Source organism: Camponotus floridanus, unplaced genomic scaffold, assembly GCF_003227725.1.
Source record: "Camponotus floridanus strain SB8 unplaced genomic scaffold, Cflo_v7.5 scaffold66, whole genome shotgun sequence".
In the NCBI taxonomy this organism is placed as follows: domain Eukaryota; kingdom Metazoa; phylum Arthropoda; class Insecta; order Hymenoptera; family Formicidae; genus Camponotus; species Camponotus floridanus.
Window position 1 is genome coordinate 502420 of NW_020229834.1, and position 27156 is coordinate 529575.

At 33.5% G+C, this 27156-nt stretch overlaps 2 protein-coding genes across 9 annotated transcripts in view; one reads left to right on the forward strand and one right to left on the reverse strand.

The window, feature by feature from the left end:
• LOC105252673 (microphthalmia-associated transcription factor) overlaps positions 1-27156 on the forward strand; it is a 92530-nt gene that overhangs the window by 22671 nt on the left and 42703 nt on the right. Inside the window, exon 1 of one of the 7 annotated variants that reach the window (XM_011260175.3) lies at positions 7541-8385. The exons of 1 other annotated variant lie outside the window; for it this stretch is intronic. In XM_011260175.3, coding sequence (XP_011258477.1) covers positions 8198-8385 — 188 coding nt within the window. In that variant the 5' untranslated portion in view covers positions 7541-8197. Of the gene's footprint in view, positions 1-7540; positions 8386-17071; positions 17569-18532; positions 18552-27156 lie in introns of those variants that run through there. 5 more of the 7 variants (XM_011260174.3, XM_025413443.1, XM_025413444.1 and 2 more) reach the window with 5 other exon arrangements.
• Positions 1364-6529, reverse strand: LOC105252674 (cathepsin L1). 2 transcript variants are annotated; one of them, XM_011260178.3, is made up of 5 exons: positions 6281-6529; positions 5381-5557; positions 4789-5142; positions 3277-3437; positions 1364-2144 (listed from the first exon to the last, which is right to left on the reverse strand). In XM_011260178.3, the coding sequence occupies exons 1-5, from the start codon at positions 6413-6415 to the stop codon at positions 1949-1951; spliced, it is 1023 nt and encodes a 340-aa protein (XP_011258480.1). In that variant the 5' UTR covers positions 6416-6529; the 3' UTR covers positions 1364-1948. The 2 variants fall into 2 exon arrangements, with proteins under 2 accessions (XP_011258480.1, XP_025269232.1); XM_025413447.1 differs by having other exon boundaries at positions 5381-5585; positions 6281-6332.

The window sequence follows — 27156 nt, forward strand, 5'->3', positions numbered from 1 at the left end:
ACTTTCTTCTGTGAGACGCAACTTCTTTATCTTTTCTTTAATGTCTTAAATTATTATTTAACGACCTAGAAACGCAAGCGATACTTTTAGCGACATTGAAAAAATATCGATTTTTAGTCATTATTTCACAGCACCATTAAATTTCGTTTAAATCCTTCTTGTTCGTATTTCATAAAAATCTTCTTTCAAGTACTTTTTTCTTAACATTCGTCTGTAAAAATCATCAGCAAACTTAACATCGATAAGTCGATCGATTAATTTCTATTTATTTCTCTTGAAAATTAAAATACGTATTATTATTATAGCGACAATTGTAACCGAGAATACTCTTAATAATTAAATTTATATATGATAATACCGTGCATATGCAGTTAGAATATATGTTTCTATCTTTTTTTTTTATGAAGATTACTAGTCTCTTTAAGTAAATATTATTCCTATATAAATATTATAATTTATGTAAAAAGTGAAATTTTGACAAATTTCAATTCACGTTCCGAGTAAGGAGACGAGCTGTATATCGAGCTGCCGATAGCAGCAGACTGTAGAATTTGTAGGACGAGACACGGCGGGATGCGTCGCGACATCGCTTAACAGATGGGAAACAGATAGAGATGTTGCCGGGTAACAATCGAGGATGTTGCCGGGACAGATTGCGCGCGTTGCCATTTGACGAACAATGAATCGCGGCCGACCTCCGAACAGAGAGATGGAATTTGCGTGGTCTCGGGGCTGCATGTGATATCGGAAAATCAGAGAGAGGGCTTTCCAAGCTGCGACAATACATTCCGAACATATTGCTCCTCGGGATTCTTTCCGTCGAGCTGCTGCATCGTCGTGTCGTATTGGATGTGCAATCGCTCGAATAAAGCTTTTATTTGTCGGGACGCGCCATTATTTGTACGTTTAATCACGGAAACTTATGAAACGAACAGTGGCAAGTTGCTAGAATTTTCTGCATATTTATTTTTTACGACGGCATAAATGCAAAGTGATTTTTCCTTGAGTTTTCATTAAATTTTGACAAAAAATATATTCGATATTTTTCTCCATATAAGAAATATTCCTCCTCTATAAACAGAAACTTTAATTATTGAAAAAGACGTAACTACTGCTTCCATCACGAAAGTCCATTTTTCTTCTACTTAAATCACGCGTACGCAAATCATTTGCGGGATGCGTCCCTGGATTTATGTCACCGTGCGGCATTATGCAGTTACGTGATGGTTTCGCCTGACATTGCGTCACGCGGTTAGCGTCCATCGAGTTCTACCTATCTACAGACATACAAATTGGTTCATCACTCTCCTCCTGTGTATCTCCCTCCCTCTCCCTCTCCCTCCCTCCCTCTCTCTCTCTCTCTCTCTCTCTCTCTTTTGCAGAAATGCCATGGTGATATGTCCCGGTTAGCCGTGTACTTCGTCTTCGGACAGAATTTTCGATCGAGCAAAGTCTCCACGTTCCTATCGTGCCGCGGTTGTACGGTTCGATTAAATTTCCCCGGGATCCTATGTGGTTACGGAAGTCTGGTATCTGGCATTCGAGCGTCCGTCCTGCGGTCAATGGCTGTTATGTAATAAATGTTCGGCGATCCTTAGTAATTACCCGAAGTTTAATCGTTCGAATACACGCGATCTTTGACCCCACTCCACGGTGAAACATCGGTAGAATTCTATCAGTGAGTAGAATTATTGAACCTATCACTTGTGCATATTTCTAGATCTTTTTCATTAATTTTTTATCTGTAAGAGTTGACAAAAAGTATCTAGAAAACAAATCAATTTATTTAATATTATCGGAAATAAAAGAGATCGCTGTAAACTCAAAATAAAATATTCTTTGTTCAGATATAAAAATATAATTATTACGTAAATATGTATGTGTATATTTTCCTAAGAAACGCAAATAAAAAAGAGAAAACCTGTTCGCGACTAAAAAGGAATGAATCTTAAACTTTGACATAAGCCGCATAGTTTGCTATGCCGCAAAGGTTTTTGTTTCTTGCCACTCGCATGTAGCCATCTTCTCCCCAATTGTCGCCCCACCAATTCTTCAGAATCCACTCAGTTGGCGTATATCCGACGATTAACATTGCGTGATTTACTGAATCCGAATCACATCGATGGTCGTCGTAGACGCCTTTACTGTGTACACAAGTGAAAATATGAATTAATCAATTAATATTTGAAAAGTTATTTTTTATAAACTTATATATCTAAAACGTGATAACTTTTGATATGTATAAATGTACGATAGTATTTATAATATTGTAGATAAGATATTAAAATTGAACGACTTGTTTGTGGCAAGCAAAATATCCTGGCGTCAAATCCGATACGCGAAATAAATATTGGAGAAGGGAGGTAAATATACATCGCGTGAGATCTCCAATTAGAAAATGTGAATCACCGACATTGAACTCACATGAACTATATGTACGCGATTATTGATGAATGCATCGTGTTTACATATATATATATATATATATATATATATATATATATATATATATAACGTATTCTTCTTCATCTGTTATAAACTTGCAATACAGCAAGTACCGAAAATGGCAATCGCGCTTCATGTAGTATCCTATCATTTGTCGGAAATTAATGGGATGACAGAAAGTAGTCACATACTTTAGATCCTTAAAAATGAAACAAGTTCAATGACTGAGTTTTAGTGTTCCGAATGAATGAGGGTCGTTATATTGGCGATACGCTAAAAGGTTATCATAATTTCTTCGGCGAGAGGTCCGGACAAAGTTTTCAATCTTGACATCTTTTGCATAAATATAGTATCGCCATTTCAGCTACATGTTAGTTGATTACAAATTGGATACAAATTAAATCGACGGTGATGTTTTCGCTTACGTATTTCGAGAAATCACGCTAATGTATATGTCGAGAAGATCGATAAAATGTTAACTAACTTATTTATAGTTGGATTACATTTGATTAGTTATCTGCGCAAGAAAAAATTGTTTGTCATTACCCTGCTCGAGTTATCAACATAATTTTTTTCAATTTACAAATACATCGTTTTGCCCTATCGTATTTTTCCTTCATGTATCAATCAATTGAGCCATAAATATCAAAAGTTATAGTAAATGCAAAACTTCTGTGGTTTTGCATTATAAATAGCAGGTGTGTGTCTGAAATTATCACGTATTTTTTGAACATCGCGATATGTTTATCGCGATTCACGAGTACGTCACTTGCTCGTTAGCAACAATTTGCACGGATTTATTTTTCGGAGCAAATAAAATGGAATACTAACTGATAGAGCTGAAATGTCTTCGGGCTGGCGTTTATAGACACGGCTATGGGACCGATGGTCGCTACTGCTGCTTCCAAAGCTTTTTCATCCCGTGCAGGCAAGATTGCCCATGACGTTATATTGACGACGCTCAGATCCCTTTGAAATCTGCATACTCCTTGCTGAAATAATTTAAGAATCACTAGACATAAATTTATTTAATAGAATAAATTAAATATATGATAGCTAATAGTTTAAATAATCAAATAATTTTTAATTACGATCTTTTATAGATCTATCTATTTATTTTTGCGCTACGAAAAAGCGGTCATTTTTTAAATCTTTCGAGCAGTTTGAAAAATTAATTCTTGCTCTCAAATAATTAATTATCTTATCATCGCATAGAATTATTATTGCAACAATTATTTTCGTTATTATTGTTATATTAGAATTAATATATAAAGATATAAGCCGTGATGAAAAATAATTTTCTAAGAAAAAAATGTACATAATTATATCATATATCACTGTACATAATTATATCATATAATCTTATATCACTTATTTCATTAACTGAATTTGTTTACAATCAAATACCTCTTTCCTCCTCGATTAAATTTGAAGTAATAGACACATAAATCGGCAAACATTTAAATTTGATCCAACGAAATATATAATCAATAAAGTAATATCATCTAATTAAAGAAAACAAGTTTAATATGAAAAGATTGACAATCAAGAAGCCCGGGAGAACTTTGCCCATCACGTTTGTTGACACTGTTAAATTGAAGCGTGTCTACCATACGCTAAATACTTTTCGGTTGCATCATCTGAATTCCGTCGTCAACATGTCGTTGTGTTAAATTAAGACAACTCGTTCACAGATAAGCGCGTCTTCTTATTGCGCGATTTAACGAGTAATAATCACTACTTTGTTAAATATCTACGAAGCATATGGCCTTGATGTGCGATATTAATGTAGAGAAGGAGCTGACAAGACTATCGTCATATATATTACAGAAGACTACTCATGACTGGCATAATTTAGATCTTTGTCTTCGAAATCTTCCATAGATTTTCTAATATTTCCGACCTGAGAAAATTCACGAAATAATGGAATAAACCTTGACTTCTTTATTGCGATAATTAAATTCACACTGTCAGTATCTTCGCTCATAGTCGCTAATAATATATTATTACATATTATGGCCAGTAAAAAAAGCCAAATATCGAGTTTATCAATTCATTAAAATTTTAAATATGACCATTCAATAAATTATTATATATAGCTATAATTAATCATCATGAATTAAAAATACATCTTGTGCGGGATTATTAAAAATAAGAAAGCGATAAAATGAAAAAAAAAAGACAGATGAGATAGAGAGAAGGAATTTTTCTTTTCTTTGAATTCCAAAGCAAATGTTTTATGACGTTTTGCAAATCATGCACGAGCAATTCGCTACATTTTATATACACGGTGCTCCGACGGAATATCTAGTCGTATGTTCGACAAGTGGAAAAAATGCGTACCTCAGCGTTGTACGGATACAGGTATCCGGCCATGAGACCCTTCGACTTTTCTAGATATTTCAAAGTGTTCCTAAGGGAACCGCCGATGCAGCCACGGTTCCCGGTTACCGTGCTGCAATCTACCAACTGTTGTGCACTCAAGGGGAGCAGCATGCCGGTTTGCTTAAAAATCTGTCCCTGTATACTTTCCACGATCGAGTAAGCGTAGCAACTCCCACAATTCTGTTGGTTCACTGGCAAAGTGATGAAGCCGTATTCGCGCCAATCTAAATGCTTTGGTATGTGAGGATTGTGAATCGCCGATACCATTGGTTCGGTTGGCAATCGACGCCTTTGACTCGGTATCAGTTTCACCTGAAGGAAAAAATGTGATCAGATCAGATTTTATTTATTATTTTTAAATATCGATAAATTTATTTCATATAATATTTGCGTAATAAAGAAAATTGCAATTTTTAAGAATTTGTTATTTGAAGTTTAATGAGAAAAGGAGAGAAAGAGAATCTTTTTGTAACAAAAATTAATATTAAAGATCTTGAAATTTGACTAGAATTTTGTTTTTCAAAAATGTAGGCTCATTAGAATTACCAACCATATTGCGAATGTATTGTCGAGTGCTGAGATCGGCAATATGATTATCCCGTAGAGTGTAACTATGATGTCCCGCGGCGGCCATTAGGTTGTGTTTATAAATCTCCACGAGGTTTTGTTCCCATGCCGTTCGCCTCGTGTTTTCCAGATTTCCCGTGTACGTTTTATTAAACTGCATCTGCTCATAAATATCGTGAAAACAATGACTACGCTTCCATTAATCTAGTTTATTAACATCCGTAGAGTTCTCACTACTGATTTAAAATATCGTGTAAATACTAATTTATCTCCGCGTTATAACAATTATTACAATGCTTTTGTATAAACTAACATTAGATATTAGTTTAAACTGTGATTTACACATTATAACATTATAACAATTATAACTGCTGATATTACATATACTAGAATGAAAGCGTCATATATTGACATCAGATGACTTGGAGGCATTGATTTCTGACGTATATTGCGATGACCTTTTTTTTTATGTCAATTTCTTTTTGTTTAACAATTATTAATCCGCGAGATGTACGCAAATGTATGCAGCTTTGGAAACGCTGTTTTAACGCTTGTTTTATATAAAAGTATCGTTTACAAGATATATATATTTTTTGTTATTACACCTTAAGTTAAAATAATGTTAGTATTTTTAATTTTGATATAAATTTTAATACATACATATATAAGAAAAGTTAAGGTGTTGTACATATAAACTTAAATAAAAATTAATTAGTAATTATAATAATCATAAAAATTAATTATGCGACTATATAATTTTAATAATAAGTTTAAAATTACTTTTTAAAGAATTACTTCCATTACATTCAATAGGAAATAATAACGATAAACTAAATATTCCAAAGTTTATAGCTTCTTCGAATGTTTTGCATTTTAAGATTACCTTGTAGGTTTGCCAATAATCATCCAGTTTTTTCGAGATTCTTGGCGGTAAAGTGTCCTCATTGAACGGTTCAATCGCATGTGTTTCAGACAAAATTAATATCGAAAGTAATATAGCGTATAATCGCGAGCACATGGCGACTCGCAGAATAATTTATAGTTCTTAATTAATTTACGCGACAGATCCGAGTAATGATGATTTTGACGATCTTTACGATACTGTATGAGGTCATAATACCGTTGCAGTATCATACAATTGATGTCAGCGTTGTTTACAGATTACATCATCGAATAATTATTCGCATTATGCTGATACATGTTTATTTCGCCAAATATGTGCGTCTGTGCGTACAATAATATATTTTTGGCCGTTTCTCTTTTCGAATTTATTTTTTTTTTTAAACAAACAAATTCGTTTGTTTTTAGATCGAGAATTTTAGTATAGATAATTCAATAGTTTTTAGAATAGTTACCTAATTTGAAAGAAAAATACTTGCAGTTATGCTACGGCATAATTTGAGCTAAATACATTTTTCCGAATATTAGTTTAAAATAGAAAATAGCTTTTATTTATCTGTAAATTCACCGCGAAAATATACTTCTACTAGGAATTATTATAAAAGTTTAAAAAAATATATCTTGCTAGTAATTTGTAATTTCCTAAAGTTCTAATTTTTAGTGTTCTTCAAAATATCGAATCATGCATTCGTACTAAAAATGATTAATCGATATAATTTAATTATGTAATTAAAATTTTTAATTTTTTATTACAGATCTTCTACTTTGATTTTAAAGACTATATTCTAATATTTTAATTAATTTGTATATTAAGTATAAAAAAGGCAATTTTTTTCTATAATACAAATTCCAGAAGAAGTTAATCATTTTCTCGATTATTTATAACATTCATCACAAGAATATATTAACATCAAAATATTTAACATCAAAATATTAAACTGCATTAGATATATATATCGCTTAAGAGATTTTTGTTAATATCACGGGCAAATCAACGTAAACATACTCGATGAAAGAGCGATCGAAAACATCGAGAGGAAAGCGTCGTGCGATCATAATTGATTGTTGATGGTTATTGTTTTCAACGTGTCGCGTCACACAAGGTCATCGCGAAGCTAGTCGCCCACGCGGAGCTTTCCACTTCAAAGATCGCCGGCGGCCGGCCGCGAGATGGCGATAGTCATAAGTCAGACGCCGCCGCTGTCGCCGCCGCCGCCGCGACGCCTCTGTGGCGGTCCCGGCGGACAGGCGGTCGCGTAGTATCGATACACACGCGCGTCATGCTTGTCTCGTTCGCGCGCTTCTTCTTGTGAAACGTCGTCTTCGTCGTCGTCGTCGTCGTCGCCGCCAGTGCTGGATAAATCGCGAGGAACGCGCGCGAAGGGGCGATGGAACGCGCGTCGCAACCGAAAAGGAACGTGACGGATCGGCGCACGCGTGCACGCGCGACCGTAATCGCCAACGCCGACAAATCGCGCGAAAATTCTTGACACTTCCGCAAAATGGGAGTTTCCTCGCGGTGCTCGTGATCCACCAGAGACGCGCCGTGACGATCCATCTCCCATAATCTCCTTCCCCTCCCTCTCTCTCTCCGGTAATCTCATCGATTTGCGACTCTCTTCTCTTGAGAGAGAGAGAGAGAGAGAGAGAGAGAGAGAGAGAGAGAGAGAGAAATAGAGGGAGAAAGAGAGAGAAGGTTTCTTCTTTTCATTCCTCTCTCCGCGTACGTTCATTATCCCCCTTTTCACGCGGGTCCCTCGTTATCGCTATCTTGTAGCCTCGTACGAGGCGCGTAGCGTCGCGCCAGCTCCGCGAAACTTTCGAACGCGCGCGTTCGGCCCGGTCCGCCGCGATTCGTCACGCGCGCGAACGCGCGCGGTACATTCGAAGCGCCGTGACGATGGACGAGTCCGGAGTCGACATGGGTTTCGACCTGACAACCGCGTTCGGCGTCGCCGATCCGGCTGGCCATCATGCCATCGTCGGGGATTACGACGAAGAATTCGAGCAGGCCCTGTCCTACTTGTCGACGTCCACCAAGGAGCTGATGTACTATGAGCTGAAAAGCCGCGCGCCCGATACTGGCAGGTACGTAATCTCGATATCTTAAAAAAAAAAAAAAAAAGAAATGTTCTTTAATCACACGCGCTGATACGCGCGAGATAATGCGGGGTATTCTGTTTAATTGTTGTTGACATTGTTACGGTAACAAATGACGACGAGACTAATCCAGATCTATTAGTATTGTTAACATTAATTAACACTGAGAAAGATTTTGCAATTAATATTAACGTCCACAATGTAACGCTGAAGAGATGGTGCGGTGCGGTTAACGAGAGACGAGGGAATATAAATTACTTGTATCACATTAATCATAATTATTGGACACGTGAATTTCATTTATGATACGACAATTATGCGGTATATATGTGCCGATGTTCAAACAAAAGGAGGCGGATAACTCCAGTTTTGCGCCTCGTGTGGGTGTACACGCTTTTATTTGGAATATGATATCGCGCCAAGCTGCACTGTATGTGAACGATTACAAAGAAGCGGAAGATATAGTAATTTCACTATGTCATTATGAGTTTCGGAAAAATCTAAATCTTTAATGTGTAATAATTTATTTTTAATGTCACGTTGATATGATAAATCGACTTGCAACTAGGCAACATGGCATGATATTCGTAAAGAAAGAGAGTCTATATTAAATCTATATTAAAAATCTATATTAAAAATATATTAATTTGTATTTTAAATAATTTAATAAAAAATTTGGATTTTTTATTGAGTCTCTCAAATATCTCCTAAAACTATAATATTAATACGAGAAATTAAAGGAATCTCTAGTATCTCAGTATCTTAGAATTATATTTTAACAAATAATAAAGTAATTAATAATTCAAAAGAAATAATTATTAATTAATTCAAAAGAAATAATTATAAATATTGTGTAGAACGTAATAAACACAGCGTAATACATCGAACTCGATCATTATCACTAATACAATAACGTTATCTTTACGGGTGCGATGTTCTGATCGATGTAATATTGAACGCGATAAGATTGGATTAAAAAAAAAACACATAATATGCGTATAGAACCACATGCTTTTTCTTAACCTAGTATTAAAATTACATTACAATGATGCTAATTGCATGTGTCTTTTATAGAAAATAGTTTGATTAAAATTTAACTGATGAGAAGAAGAAAGGATGAGGGAAAGAGAAGAAGAGAGATAAATAGAATAATATTGTAAAGGAAAGAAACAAAAAGCAATAATTATTATGTTTATATGAAATAGAAGAATGCTATTGTTATAAAAAATGAGGTATTAAAGAGAGATGAGATAAAAATTGATAAGATGTTAATATAATTTTGAATTGACGAGAGCTTAAAGAGTATCAGTATATGCATATTTATCATTGAAAATATACACATCTTTTATAGCCTGTCGCGTCACTGATATGATAAATTTTGAAGGATGAAATTATTCGATGGCGTACGCGCGATAACGGCGTGTATAAGATGTACTTATGATACACATAACAAATATAGAAATTCGTCTGTATCAGTAATTTTCTGAAAACTCAGCTTTATGAATTTATTTTATATAAAAATTTATAATTTTATTTCACGTACACATATATAATTGTTTTGCTAAATATACAATATATTTTTTTTAATTTTAAGTATTCTTATTTTTTATTCTTTTATTTGTTATTATTGAATTTTAAAGAATGGCATGCAAAGATTTTAACGAATCAATTATCTTTTTGATAATTTGTAGTTTAGAGATTGTTAAATGTTCTTTTATGTTTAGTGAATTATGATTCTTAAGTGCATATGCATGTTATTGTTTAAACGGAGTAAGTTATCTAATCAGATTAAAAATGCAACATGTAAAATATTAGTAGAGCAACACAGGAAATTGTCTGCAAATCTAACAAAAAATTATTTATTGCTGCAATAAATTGGTGTGTAATTTAATTAGTTAGCTTTTCACAAATCTTCGTAATCATTGTTTGGATTAAATTTCACGATATTTAGCCCTTTCCCGAAATATATCGTTCATCATTATTATTTAATGTAATCACAGATATCATTTGCTATATTAATCGGTATTTAAGTGTTTTAGTTTTTGAAGACATTGAACTGAAATCGTGTAAAAGAATAAAAATAAAATCGTTAAGAAAATAAAAGAATGATATGATAATGTGCGATTTAATATGTTTTATTCGCGTTAAACTTATCAATATGCATATGTTCTATATGGTAAATAAATTATAATATGTGTTTATTAAATATTATATAATTTGTGTATTTGTTAAAAGACGTGAAACTGATATATTTCAATTTCTTTTTTTCATCTCTTAATTGTAGAATTTGAAAGAAATGGATACTAATGAATTTTTATGTTTGATATTTTTAAAAATACGTTAACTAAGTATTTATTTTTGGAAAAAAAGGATCAGCATTCGATGCTCGGAAGTAGTATCTCTTCAATTACAATGAGAACCACATACTGTATCTATAGAAAGGACAAAAAATAAAAGGAGTTACAATTCCAATTTTGATTGCAAAATCGAATCAAATCCAATCAAACCTCGCATTTCGTTTTTTTGACAAGAATCAAAACGTGTCGTGATTATAACTACAAAATGCAGTATCTTTGTTATTTAGATCTTTTTTTAACAAAATAAAAAAAAATTCGATAAAATTAAATAATAAAAAACTATATTTGCGTAAAAAATATAAATATAAATTAAAATAGAAAAAAAACTTATACGAAACATTTCGGCAAATTTTAATGATTTTGTTGTTACGCATTAAATAAAGTGGACTCTGCATCTTATGACTAGGCTTTTAAATGGCATATAAAAGGGGCATGTCGTTAGTCATGAATCTATCAACGAGACAATACGTATAAAGGCTTGGTCGTGTTCGCTAAATTATGGGCAATGAGCAATGCTAAGCGATAGTGATTGGTAATCGCGATCTCCCAGGAAAACACGTGTTTATACGTCTTTGATGAATAGTCTATGTATCTTAACTCGTATTAGATTCTCTCGGGCGATCCGCGAGTTGCAGGCGAGAAGCTAAGCGCACACCGCGGATATCAACTTTCACAGTCTCCGAGAGTTTCCCGGTGTGCTCGAATTGCTCCTGAAAGTTCTTGCGTTCTAATCAGTTTCATCCACCGAGCGTTAATTGATACCCGCCGAGAAGGCAACATGAGCCTAAGCTAAAATTTCAATTGCGCATAGAATAGCTGTAATGGTGAATAAACACTTGAGGAATATTGTGCTTAAGATTCTTTTAATAAAAAAGAATATATTTACTGTTATATTTCGGCAGTATATATATTTATTTATTGGTAGTCGAAGAAGATTTTATTTTTACTATGTTATTGATTTTGAAATTAGATAGAGAGAGTAATTATATATTTATTATATTTATTATATTTATTTTATATGAATGATTGTAAAGTCATTTTTCATACAGAAAAAAGTCCCATTTATAATTTTATATCATGAAATATAAGTAATTATAATTTTAGTAATCGTATACTAATGTATTTCTAATCGCGGAAGTTTTGATGATCAGAATATTATTGTTTATCGCTTCGTTGATCTTTCCCGACAATCTATGACATAACAACAATGTGACACGGATGCGATTGTCTTCAGATAGCGCGTTAACGAGCAATAATAATGATTTATCACGTGTAGGATCACACACGTGCGAGCGAATAATAATGTTTTTCGGCTGGAATATTGAGAAATAGATAATATCAATTATCAATAATCTTTCAAAAATTAATAAAATACGCATCTAATTTATCATTAGTTGTAATTGTGAACGCGTGATCACGATGCATCGTGAGTTCAATGACCTAATTTACGTTGGTTAGGAATCCTTTATCACTCGGAAAAATACAATCGAATGGAAAAGAGATTGCGTTATAATATGAAGCCATTAAAACGGAAAAGTGAAAAGAGAAAGGGAGAGAAGGAAAGAAAAATAGGAAAAGAAGGCGTTGATAAAAAATAGTTTCAGAAATTAAATCATTATTTTTGAATTTTGTATGCTATCTCATGAAGCATCCACATCGGATTGACCTTCAATTGTATTGCTTTCAAGTTTATATTGAGGAAGATAGGAATTCTCCAACGAAGGATCAACGATCTCTTTGATAAAGGCAATCAGCGAAAGTGGAGAACGAAGTACTACTTTATAAATACGGTTAGCAAACATCTCTTTTCGCTTTGAGCAAATTTTGCGTTATGATACATTTATATATTTTCACTGTATTCTTTAATATTATATTGTTTGGACACGTACGTGTGTAAGAAGAGAAAGAAAATTTATAATCTTTAAGAAACTATACTTTTTGAATTTTGGAAAAAAACCTATTAAAAAAAAGAGCTAGAATTTCTTATCGTTTTAAATCGACAGATCAGTTTTATTGATTGATTTTTCTTTCTTTTTCTCTTCTATTTCTCTCTTATATAATTATATTCTCTTGTTTGACACATTTATCTATATAATAGAATATTTATGGTCACGGTTTGTGAAGTTAAATAGTCTTTATACAAAAGGATATGGCTTATTCTGTTGTGATTGATCACTAGATATCATTAATATAGACCTTGAAAAATGTTTCGTGACTTGGCGCGATTCAGAATGTAAACGTGATGAATCATATTTATTCTAGGACTGAATACGAGATTAGTTGACATGTACGCAAGATACAGTACAAAAATCAATCTTTATTTTTTCTTATTCGTAGTTCGATTAGATCTTAAATTTTTTCATAATTTCTTAACTTTTAATATTACACATCTTATATGGAACGATATATACATTACAATTTTATAAAACTAATTTAATTGAATTTTAATCGATTGATAATTTGTATAAACGATAACTAATATATAATATATATATATATATATATATATATAATATATAATATATAATATATAGATAAAATATATAATATATATAGATTATCTAAAGAAAAACACATATCTCCACATGAAATTATTTTTAGTGTTAATGTGTGAATACGCGCCAAGCGTTTGACTTCTCATATTCGTCTCTCCTCCTGTCAGAATCTATTTAAATTCTCTATCTCTAGTTTATTTTCTTTATTTCGCGATTTCCGTTTAACTTCAAATTTTTGAACAGTCAGCTTTTAACGATATTATCTAACTATTTTTCGCTAATTATTAGTTATAGCAACGCAACTAAAAAAGTCGAAAAAAATTATATTAATTCTTTACATGTAAACAATTTTATTCATCTCAATTTTATTATGATTAAAAACTCTTAATGATATGTTGTTTAAACAAAGTCTCTAACTTTTATTATTTTATAAAATATTCTGACAAGAAGGAGCAATAATATAAGTAATATTTTTTATAAAGTCTCAAGATACAAAATATATATTGGACTTGTAAAAGCTTCAACTATTTAAAATAGCGCATGTTTAATCAACGGGGGAAAAAATTACAATGTCTGGAATGCCTTGATTTCAGTTTTAAAGCCAAAAGCAGGAATGCATTTTCCGTATGCCATTCTAGTTTCCTACGTATAGTTTTTGAGGCAAATTAATCTTCTTACTAAAAATGAACGCATTTCTAATATTTTTCGAGAGTGCTTATAACGGATATAACATTTAGACTTTCCAATCGTGACATCATCACAGGATGCAATTCTCTTATCCGAATTCTATGATTAATTTGTAGTTAAATTTTAACCTTTTCCGGGTTTTTTTTTTTTTTTTTTGATAAAAATTCAAACGTGTTATCTAAAGTCATGCGATATAATTCTCATAATCGTGACGTTTTTTTTCGAGTGCACAATAGAAATTGATGCCAGTTTTTTCCCTATTTATCAAGGATTTATCACGTTTATGGTCAAGTTGTGATTTCGCCGCAAGTTCCTTACCTCGCAAGGACATGAAATTATTTGCGTGCATTGCCTAGTCATAATTTTTTCAGCCTTCGTTTCTTTTTTGTGAAACAAAAATTAAATAGCAATCTTTGTTAATCTAATTTAAAATTTTATGTTTTTTTCTATTTATTTTTCATTTAATGTTTGCATCATTAATACAATATTTTTGATCTTATGTAATTTGAGTTAATTATTTATAGACTTAATTCCGCGGTAGAAGTAATTGGTTACAATGAGTACGCCTATGAATGTGCTTATGAATATTATGCGTCATCAGCGAGCATGATAATGATTTCGATAAATTGGACAATTCGTTTTAGAGAAACGCATTCCATTTTTATCATATAATACGAGAGCTTGACGTTCTTTCTTCCGCTTTCGACGTTGAATATATGCAGATATTAATTTGTTTCATTGCATAGCAATTGCAATAATTATAATAATAATGAGGACGCAATTAATAATATGAATAATAACAATACTAATCTCACTAATGAGTCTCTTCATGATACAGATATTTTAATAATCTTCATCTCTCTTTTCTTTTCTCGGTGAATTTCTATGTTTAATAACGAGTTTTTATGTCTTGAGATATTAATTATGAATTAATTAATTAGGAATTAATTAAATTTATAATGCATAATAATCAGCAAAAAAACATGTCGGTGATTCCCTCGATTCACTATCACAAAATACGGATATGTACGTGAATATAGGAATAATGTCACTTATAATTTTTCCAACGAGAGTATCCGTGATGGACAACATTATACGCGTTCCTTTCTATGAAACAATTCCGAGCAGAACCGACAAAAGCCAGCGAACTTGGCCCGACAATGCCGACAAGCGATACTGATATCTCTCTCTTTCTCTCTCTTTATTTCCCTTTTTTTCTCGTGGCAGACGGATGAGAACGGCTGCTACGAATCCAGCACGAGCCGGCTCGATTCTCGTATTAGTCGGTGCAATGACTGGAAATTCCGATAAGTGCGCTCGTCGCCGCCGTCATGGTGTTTGCGAAAACGCGATACCCAGTTTCCCCGGTCACGACGCGACGACATTTTTTTTTTTGCATTGATTTCTTTTTATTTTTCAAACTGTTTGTCGCGCGCGATCGTACATCGTTCGCCGGCAGCTGCTCTTCGTCGTACGTTACGTAACGCATCTTTGAACGGATGCCGCGGTATGCGATGCAAACGTATCGCGCACCTGTGTATGCATAGAGTAGTCTCATCGTTGAGAGTTTCATAGAGTTAGTTTAGATGTGTCTCTTGACCAAATAGACATGACTTACAATTAGACGTAATAAATTGGTGTGACAGGTACACACGCGAATAAAATAAATATAATTAATGTATGTGTAATATTTTTTTAATTATCATAGAAGAAAAAGAAAATAATCCTTTCTACGTCAATATATCAGTAATCAATTTATCCATAATTCTATTTTATTTTTCAATGTTTGAAATATGTCGTTTCATATAAATTTAGGCATAATTAATGTTACATGCTTTATTGTAAAAGTTAAACATTTAATTTCGAAGGTTTATAATTTTATTTGAACGGTAGAGAGATTGATTGCAATAATGTCGTTAACGTTAATCAGGGTTTAAAATATTTTTCACCGCGGTACCTTTGCGGTCAGAGCTATGATCTAGACAGAGCATCGTTAAGTAGAGTTAGCCAAGCAAGACACGCGAGTAATAATAAATTTCAATGTGACATAAACGTGCGAGCATGAACGGCATATGTTATCATGTTAAGGGAGGAAGGTGACACATTTTTCATCCGTTGACGAGGATAAATAGCATATGAATTGGTGACTCCCTTGATTCGTAATCAAATGAACAATGCAGATATATCAACATAAGAATTGTGTCACTTTATTACGATATTTCCTTGCGTGCATATCTTAAATTTGATATAACACATATATGGTACGCATATACTGCATATTTGATCTATATCCAGGTTGCTACCTATGTAGCTGTAATAGTTGTACTTCCTACAATATCGTTATTATTTTTTTCTCTGTAATTTTTAAAACATATTTTAAATTATATTAGAACAGCAAAATTAAATTAAAATATGTATGTATATGTATATGTTAATATTTATATTTTTTTACCTCGATTATTAAATCTTCTATACAATTTAAAAAATTACGTTTTAAACATCTTAAATTTTCATATTTTGTTTTAAAGATACTATTTAAAATTCGCACATAAAAATAAAACTGCACTTTCTTTAAATTCTAACATATTAATCACAATCATATAACACATATCTATCAATATGTAAAGTTTGCAATCAATTTTCATCATTCTTAAAAATTTCTCTTTATGTTATTATACTTAAAGTATTGTTTTTACGTTATTATATACTTCCTTAATTACGGAATGTAAACATTTTTTAAATCAGTCAATGTTCTTATAAATCAATTTAGCACGCTGCTCTATATTTTTCTATGAACGTCGCATGTAGGATCAACGATCGTAAACGGTTGTTAGCAAAGAGAAACGCGTGTCTCGCGACGATTTTCAAAAGCGGCGAGTCGGATCGCGACATCAATGTCGGGTCGGAGTGAAAATAAATGCGCGCGTGGCGGGAGCGAGAGAAATAGACAGGCGTCAGCTGTCCATCTTTCGCGGGGGAAGAGGAGGAGGACGAGAATGAGACGGCAGGATCCGTGTTTAGAGCGTTCCGTCCATCGCTTATACCTAGCGCTTCACCGCCGCCGCTGCTGCCGTCATCATCATCGTCATCGTTCGTCGTTGTCATCGGCGATGCTGCTCCGATTTTAGTAGTAGCGTCGCGACGCCCCGGGCCGGCTGATCGCGCGCGCGCGCGCGCGGAAACGTGCGATGCAAGGCGGTGGCGTGCCCGATACCGCGCGACAGATCGTCGAGTTCGAGGAGCTGGTGTCGCGATTGGATCGCATCAACGACGTCGTGATACGACGGCCGTCGACGACGTCGACGACGACGTCGACGTCGGTGCCGCCGCCGTCGCCGCCGACGCGGGCGACGTCGCACTTGGCGGCGTTGTCCCTGCCATACGATCGTCCCGTCTCGGATGCCACGCGCTCGCCCGTCGACGACGAGCAGCAACGGGTACGTGTCCACATTGGCATCGACGAGGATCTGCGGATGATCCTCGAGATGGACCCGTCGATCGTCGACGGGACGCTCGCCCCGGATGTCGCCCCCAACAGCCATTCCACCGTGGTGCGATCTTTGCGCGCCACGCGACTGCAAGGCTGGTACTGCACCGATCGAGAACTAACTTCTTAGTGTCTGATGTTATATGTGCGCATTCTATACAATTATATTATTTGCCGTTAATTTTAATTCGTTCCGCAGGCATTTCTCGTATATTGTTTCTCTCTTGTACGAGAATTTAAATTTTGACAGTTAAAAATATTAGTACTAATATTTTTTTTTAATATTTTTTAAAAATATGTATGTGCAGAGACAATTATGGTGATTATACGATACTTATAATCATTTATTCCTGCTTGTCATCTTTGTCTTGAAATGATGTAATACAGAATGTTGGTTACGAATTCGTCAGCGACATACTTCCATAACTATCTGACTAATTCTATAGAAACTAAAGATAGTACAGCTATTTTGAGAATTGCATGCGTGTGAATAAATAATATTCTCTTGCGTTGCTATGTAAAGAGTCATAAAATTTTAGTTATCATGTGTCTGCTTTGTTTGATTATTGATTATAAGGATTGATTAAATATGAACATTTCAATTTCTACTTTAATATCGCCCAATAATAAAGTTCTCAAAGACTGTTAATCGTCAAACATAACAAATCTAACAATAGATGTAAATTTTTAATTCTTGGAACTTTTAGCTTAGAAAAATAGAGCGGGATGAAAGGAATTTTTCGTTATAAATATGAAAGGAATTTTTCGTTATAAATATGAATTTATAGATTTCCGTACATTATTCTCGTTTCACGAGGGAATCAATTCTGGGAGCATTATGTGAACAAATCACATCGTTCAGTCCGTTCTCCGGTTTATCGGTCGCGTTTACGTCGGTTATTCCTCGGTTTATAATCCATTTGGCAGTCGATGCCGTGTTTTGAGTTCCCCGCCGTCTCGAGGAACACCAGTCTTCCTGTTTCATGGGCGCTGCATTTGATTGTCGCGCACCTCGTCTCACACATCGATCGTAAACACTACGTCCAAATTTAAACGTCCTTGTCGCAGCTCCTCACTGAACGCGAATCACTCGTCTGCCCGTCTCGACTCGTAGACAACACTTTGCTCGTGAGTACCCAGTGACGGATGCGACGACGCGAGTATCCGCTGCATCCGTTCGCGAAGTGCATCGAAGCGCCATGCAAATTGCAACCAGGCCTTCGAATATTGCGCAATCTCTCATCACTTGTTGATGTCTTCCGGAAACTTCTGTCATAATCTGTTCGCGGAGAACAACATCCATTAAAGTCATCGAATCCTAAATTAATTCCCAGATTTTGTTGGCGTTATAGACGTTATATTGCAGCGTCAACATTTTCTTGTTATTATTGTTCATAATCTCGCGATAAAATATACTAATACGTATTTATTTGACATTATTATTGATATATATGTACATGTATTTAATTTATGTCTCAACTGTTATGTTTAATTTGTTGTTATTTCATTCTCGTGTTAACAATATATAAAACTAATTAAGGCCTGATAATAATTACAAAGCATTTAATTATAACATTACTATCCGAATGATATTATTATGCGGTATTCTCTTGAAAATCTCGCCGCACCGATCATCGATTCAAAACTTCTATGATGGCTGAATGGTGGTCCGATGTTAAATTTAGCGCGCGCGTTACATTTAATCGAGCTTGTCATAACATAAACATCGTGCGTGGAAATTATCTGAATTCACCGATCTCTTCTTCCCGGTATAAAACGCCGTCATTTCTCCATCGATGTAAAATACATCGTGTAACTCAGCTTCGCACAATTGCATATACGTGTCATAAATATTCAAACAATTTCGGCGTTATAGCGGGAGGGCGACATCGGCGGCTATTGAGGAAAAAAGCATAGGAGGGAAATTATGAGCGCCATTGGATAGAAGCTGAAAATAAATATGGAAGTTACAGGAACATAATTCCCAATAATAACCGCGTATAAATTAGCCAGTGTTTTTTTCGTTTGGATAAAAACAGGAAACGATGCGATTCATGTATGCGCGTACATTGTACGCACAAATGACCAGATATTTTTCGCTTCCGGTTGTACCACACTGTACACGCGCGAAAATCCGCTCGTTCAGAAGCTAATGTAAACATCGAGATCCATTATTATTTTTTCCTGTATGTGCATTTCGCATTGACATTTGGATCGGGTCCAGAGTGCGTCCCCGAAAACGAACGTGCGGTGCTGCTTGGAGTCGAAACAACGCACGTTTTTAAATTGCTCGTATATAGCGATGTAACCATATTATATAACCGACAGTGACTTTGAGAATTTCAAATAGATATAACTTTAAATGTAACTTTAATTTGGCTATTTTTAACATAAGAGATCATCACGTCTTATTTTTAGCTTCTTCTCTCTCGCAATCAATTATTCTAAAAATACAATAGGCAGAAATACGAGGAAAGAAGTTTTTAGATTTATCGGTGGAAGTACAAAATTTGAAAATAAATATAGAAATTTTATAGGATAGTAAAAAGAGAACTGTCATGTTATTTAAATTATAAATTTACAGATTTTCAAACGAATTTTTGATGTCTAATGCTACTACTTTTTAATTTAACAAAATTACACCGTTATATACTCCGTGGTCCCAGTTTTGCTATGTAAATATTACAGATTTAATCGTTTATTCTAACAGTATATACTCATTTTTGTTTGGAAAATTGCTGCTTTTAACTCACGTGTTTATCACCAGCGATAGTCGTGGTTTATGGTTCTGCAAATTTCTGTTTACAACTGCTGTAATTAATCTACTTTTGCCGTAATAATAGTTCATCATATGATTTCACGCACCTAATAGCAGTACAAACAAATAATTTCAGAAGGAAACCATTTTTATAGCCAATCTCGCTGTACAACCATGCGATGTACACATATCTCACAGAGAATTAACCGGTCTTCGCATAATTCATATGCGATTAAATTACACAAGTTGTGCCCGACGGCCATCTTTGCGCCGTAAATGCTACTCGGAGACCGTATCGCGAATAATTTCTCGCTAAATCGCTTTGTCGCACGGGCTAATTACGTCGCGCGCGCGCACACGTGCTGGTGGCCGTTCGCACGACCTTGTTCCTGATTTTCGTCCAGGGGCTTTCGATTACCTTCCCCTAGTTCCGCTACGGTAAGCGAGAATGGTAACGGTAACGGTAACGTCGCCTCCGCGCTCTGTAACGTATCGGTCGATCTCCATCTCTCTTTCTCTTTTACCCATCCTCCCCCTCTCTTTCTCTTCGGTTCTCGCATTTGCATAACCCGAATCCGTATCGCCCGATCGTCTGGCACGATTCACAGCCACCGCACGTATATATGCACGTACGCGCCGAAGATTACGGTTGAGATTCCGTACGGTCAACTTGCGTAATTTTCCGGCCGGCAAATTCCGCGTTTACCCTCCGCGTGGAAGAGCTTGCGAAAGTGTAATCTCATGCGAGAATTCAAGCTTAACGAACTTGAGTCTTGAATCTTGTATGCGTTGATTTATTTCGATCGATTTATTTCGACTTTTACGAGGTTAAAAATATCATAAAGCAAATATTGCATCTGAGCTCTCTTGGATATATAAACCCTTGACATAAATTCTGTAACATAAACTTTGATATTATTTAACATAATTTATTCACAGAATATATTAAAAAATATAATTAAAGGGAAGAAAAAAGAGAATTTGCAGAAATAAAAATATTATATATTTGTTTATTGCAGAAATTACGTAAAATATATCGGCAAAGATAAATTTGTATCTATAGAGAATTTTGCGATAAGTTTTTATGTATAACGGAGAGAAAATGTTGCAATAATCATTACTTCTTCGTCCGCTCCAATAATTAAAAGTTCCCTATTCGAATTAACATCACGACACTTATTCGATGCAAAATGTTCTACGCGATCTTTTCGCCTGAGCGGATTGTGATTAACGGTGGAGAATTTGTAATACTATAACAGGGAAGGTAGTGGTCATTTAGCAAGACGTAGCAACTTAAGTGCACTTTGTTAAAAAGCTTTGTTACTATAGATTAATCGAGTGCACTGTATAATTCCGGTCGGCATAGAAAGTTTCTTCACTTTTCAACATTGTTAATTGCAAACTATACTTTTAACTATTATATATATACTTTGAGTCTTTTATTTTTTCTTATATTTTTTTATTATTTCTTACATCTCTTTAATCAAGCTTTGTTTTATTTAATATTTTTATACAGAATATTTTCTAAAGAAAGCAATAGAAAAAAGATTTTTGATACCTGAAATTAATGGAAATATTTGCGATATAAAATTCGATATCAATCTTTTATTTTCAAAGATTTTTGATACCTGAAATTAATGGAAATATTTGCGATATAAAATTCGATATTAATCTTTTATTTTCAAAGGACTCATCTATAGAAATGTTTTGATAAATCTGTGGCGCTATGTATCTTGCTACCGAGCATGGATTGTTTTTTTTATATTGTTTGATGTTGTTCTTTCCCTATATTTTTGTATCGTATTTCAAGTTTCTATGATATTATTTGGAGCACAAATAGTATATGTGATGGTTGACAATATGCGCCGAGAAAAACGAGCACGTGCGATAAGAGACAAGATTGCGAGGAAAGACAGCTTATGTGAATGACATATTGATACAAGTTGCAAATTGAAACTACGTCTGCTGACAAGGTATTGGTCGCATAATATTTCAAAGGACCACTCGTTCGTACCTTAACATCATATTTCCGTCTCGTTATCTGTTGTCTTTGCCTTTTTTCGCTTCTTCTCTTTTGTCTCCATCTTTTCTTTCCTTCGCCTCGTTTCCGTTAAACTTGATGAAGTTTTCCCGGCAAGTTTCCATCTCATCGTTTCTCTGTCGAGAAGGTAAATCGTTTTCCGCTGCCTGCTTATTACGATTATGATTGTTATTATCAGTCGACACTTTTGAGCTTTTCATAAACCTCATGAAACTTTTGTAGTTGGTGTTAGCGACGTTGAAGAACACGGGAGGCAAAGAAAGAATTTATCTTTAGTTTGTTTCGCGGACGCGGGGTCGCTCACCGATCTGTTATTAAATTCTACGCCGAGAGAACTTGAGGAAAGCTATGAGAGAATGCGAGGGTGGCATTTAATATGACTCCAAATGTTTCTTACAAGAGTTTTTATCTCATCTTTGTGTCATATATTTCAATTCTATAGAGAACTTTGCAAACTAAAAGTCTCTGCTTCAAAATTTATAAAATTTTAAATTTATAAAATTTATTGAACCTTATATTTTTGCTTTGCAAGCAATGAAAATTCTTAACTTCATAAATCGACACATTATTTGTACTTTACTCGTTAAGATTAAAATTTTATGAATATTGAACAATAATTTCGTCTTTTTCAAAAGTGAGATATTGAGAGAAGAGAATTATTTACTATAATTCTACATCTTATGAAAATATATTAGAAATTTATGTATATTTATGCTACATTATTTTACTTATTGTAATTTGATCTTGCTATAAATTCACTCGTTAAGATTAATTTTCTCACGCTGGAATATCGAATACCGTAGTAAATGGCTGTTCGAATTTCACGATCGAGAACCCACCCGCGACGATAATCTTCGCTTCGACGATGAAATTCTGTGCACGTACAGTCCCGTTCGACCGAAACCGACGTCTTAGTCGAGAGTGTATGTACATTAATCTGACAAAGAAGCTGCTTTCCATATTATCGCGATTTATATCGACTGTCTCACGGTGGAGCGTGCGGCTATATTTTCTCACTTAATTCATTTCGCGGGGATGAAGATAAAACTTTGGCGACGAGGAGCTACACCGATTTTCTTCCAGACTAATGACATTAATACCACCCTCCACATCCTGAACTCCTTGTTCCGGCGATCCTTGTTCAGGGATTTTCAGTGGCATATTTCTTCAGTAAAACAGAGAGCGTGTTTGATATTAAAAAAATAAATTTTTATAGAAAAAAAAATTAACATATAAAAGTATTATACAAAACTTATCATTATTATAAAGATATTTATTTTATTTTAGTTTACTTCTTCTCTCTTTTTCTCTTTCTCTCTTTCTAATATAAACTTTCATTTATTATAGCAGTTATAATTTCTATAATATTGTAATAATTCTCGTTATAAGTTATTTTTTACGTGTTATAATACAAGATACATATAAATAATTTTTAATTTTTAATTAGAATAATTCTATTCTCTTTTAATTTTCAAATAATCTTACTTGTACATATTTTTTATTAATTAATTAAATACTTATGATATAAATATATATATATATATATATATATTAATTTTCTTGACATATTTTTTATATGTGAAACATGTTTCTAAATCTGCCTTTGAGGATTCTTTCTCGAGAATTCTTTTGCGAGAGAATTCTTTCTTGAACCTTGCATATATATAGAGAGAGAGAGAGATAGTGAGTAAGAAAGAAAACCGCGGAGAAGGTCCGCGCGCATTTGCATGAAGCTGCCATAAGCGATTTTCCGTCGCTCTTTATATAAGCACTAAATTCAGTATTATGATCGCGTTCTCCTCCTTCTCCCTTTTCATTTCATTCTGTTAAATAGGACATGTATAATAGCCTGCCGGCAAAAAGTGCGGTACATATAATATGGAAAGAGAAACTCTCGCTCAGGTATTGCGCGAGTGGACTTGTACGTGACCTTGGAGAATTAATGGTATCCAATGTAACGTCGAAAATTATTTTCGACCATCCAATATCCAATATCGTCGAAAAGAAATATACGAGTGCGCCTCGATCACCTTCGATCCATCGACTCTTTATAAAAAGTTAAGCTTTTGGCGTCAAAATCTTCCGTAAAAATATTTAAAATTGATGCGATTGTACGGATGATAACGAGAGTTACATATAATGTAATAATAAATCATATTTAACAATGTGTGAATTTTTTCACACATTCTTTCAACTACCATACATACACTTGCTATTATTGCTATTACTATCAGTTTTAAGATGGCTAATTAATAATTATTAATAATTATTAATTTAGAATACGTGAGATTTAGCTATAATTAAATATAACAGATAGATATAATTAGATATAATTATATATAACAGATATTAATTATGCGAAATCGATTGATAAAAATATTTGATGTTTATTATTGAACTTTGTTAATTATGTGATAATAAAATTTTAACGCACAAATTATAATCGATTTCTTTTTGCAACTACGAAAGTTTTTCCGATGAGATTTTAAGATAATTAAATTTCTACTAAAAGTAAAATTACACTTTTTAATTCGGTCTAACAAGAACAATTTGACTATATTGATTTTCAATGGCAAGTTTCGTCTAGGAACAATATTAAAATTCCTTAATTAATGGCGAAACGGGTGAATAAAATTTAACGTTACAGCGTTGAAACAATACAAACAATCCGGAATCAAAGATACACATTATTAAGCTCTCCGGCGTTCAGTTTTCCCACCAAATATCGATACAACGATTTTATGAGAAAAGAATAAAACTATCCAATTCCATTTCAACTTTGATCTTACCCGCAGAAAATTTTTCATCGGAAACTTTTCCAATCTTCTATCAGTATTTTCGTTCCGTTCTTTAATCGGTCACAAGTTTTCTAGTGAACTCAGCCATCACTAGTAATACCCGATTCTTATTTCCGATTGCCATTCTTCTGGCGATATTAATTCTTCAAATTTATTAAGTATATCGAGAGATTCTTATTTAATATATATTCTTATATATATTATATTATAGAAAATCATTAAGGATTTATATATTAAGGATTTAAATATTAATTATTAAGGGTTTAATTTTAATAGCAATTGTAATATAAAATTAACGTCACCATAATTAATTACCTTTAATATTTTATTAATTGATACCTGTCTATAATAGGACTAAAAATAAAGTTTACATCTTATTTTTAAATATTGTACCATATAATGTAATATTTTAATGATAATTTAAAATTTTTAATATTAGGAAAATTTAGTAAATATCTTGGAGAAAAAGTTAAAGCTTTTACAAAACAAAAGTGCTAAGAAAAGGAGAGGCAAATCTGTTTCTTTGAGACGATAGAAAAATTCGTAAGACGTTTTAATGGTCTCCAGGAAAGCCGGTGTTCTGATTAAATCGCCTTTCACGAACCAGCCGGTACTACTATTATAAAAGTTGTAACAGCTTTATTACGGCCGCTCGGCTGGAAACGGAAGAATTTTTAATTTCGTAATCGTACAAAGACGATGGCTTTTGAGTTTAAGACTTGAACGAATAATCAGCGTCTTTCTTTGTGGATGTGACATCGCTTCTGTTCCTCAACAAGATTGAATCTTGAATTCAAAAGTTTGATCATTTAGTTTTCTTAAACAGTTATGTCTAAAGTTTCGCTATCGATGCGTTTCTTATTTTATTTCTTATCCCGAGACAACATAACGAGAGAGTTTGTTAAATTCCTCATATTTAATGTAAAAGATTTCTATGAATGCAAATCAACTCAACGAGTAATAAATGTAGGAGACGATTGCAATGTCACATGAATTTTTTAATTAGATCGATTTCTAGACATCTCGCGATTCATATTCGTAAATACGTGCAAGTATCTTTCCTGATAATATTTTAATAATAAATAAAATGAATAAAAATGTGGAGATAGTTAAATATTATAACTGCGATAAAGATTAACAAAAATATATTGATAGATTAAAATTAATAGAGATTGAAGAACACAATACTTGTCGTTATAATAGAAAAGTGGATGCACGATGTGAAAAGGCGAAATATCGAAGAAGAAAGATCATCTCGAGCATCTCGAAAGATGCTCGGGAAGTAACGCTCGATCCAGATTGTGCAATCTCTCTATTTTGGCTTTCTTATGGCCAGATCTTGGCTTTGTTCCCGAATTGGGAATGTCCTTCAGTCGGCAGCAAAATGGACATCTCTATGACGTATATTTATTTCTAATGTTAATAGCGTGAGAGTGAAAAATTATTAGTTATTTCCATCATATTAATCATCAATGTTGAAATAAAAGCGATCGCACGATTCAACATGTTCGTGAAATTTTGTTCGGATTTCCTTCAAAGCTTAAAGAAAACTTTACTTATTTTATTGGCTTCCGACAATGCAATAAATTATATGCCTTGAATTATATGGCCGTTTCGTTATATGCGAAGTCGAGAGATTTCGCGCGCTTTATCGCGCGAATCTCGCCGATTGCTGCCAAAACTCGGTAATATTATCACTCGAATTTACGTCCAAATCATGGCACATTAATTCTTCAATATCATTTGGTAGGACAGCTGAGAAATCCATAAAGAGAGTCTCTGTTTAGTTATTTCGTTTGAACAAACTTCGAAGCATTATCATTTTGCGCAATGGGATGTTTATTGATGTGCTAGATCTATCTTTTGTTTTATTCATTCTTATACTTTATGATTGCTGAATTAATATTGCAATCCATTATGTTAATGCGAAATTTTCATCAATAGTCAAGTTTTATTTTAAATAATTTTAATAATTAGTCATTTGAATAGTCTCTTTAAAAGCGTGTTTAATTTAAATTGCAAAAAAATTTGCAATTTAATCGATATAATATATTTTTTAACGAGTCAACAGACTCGTCATAATGTGACTTATCACAAAAAAATAAACGATGTGTCTGTTATTCGTTTATTGCATCT

What these genes read in the sequence shown, in the direction of transcription:
- LOC105252674 (XM_011260178.3), bottom strand. Translation starts at nt 6,415, where the DNA reads ATGTGCTCGCGATTATACGCTATATTACTTTCGATATTAATTTTGTCT. An exon ending in ATTATTGGCAAACCTACAAG is followed by an intron (nt 5,558 to 6,280) that starts GTAATCTTAAAA and finishes ATTTATGAGCAG; the next exon opens with ATGCAGTTTAATAAAACGTA. An exon ending in GACAATACATTCGCAATATG is followed by an intron (nt 5,143 to 5,380) that starts GTTGGTAATTCT and finishes TTTTTCCTTCAG; the next exon opens with GTGAAACTGATACCGAGTCA.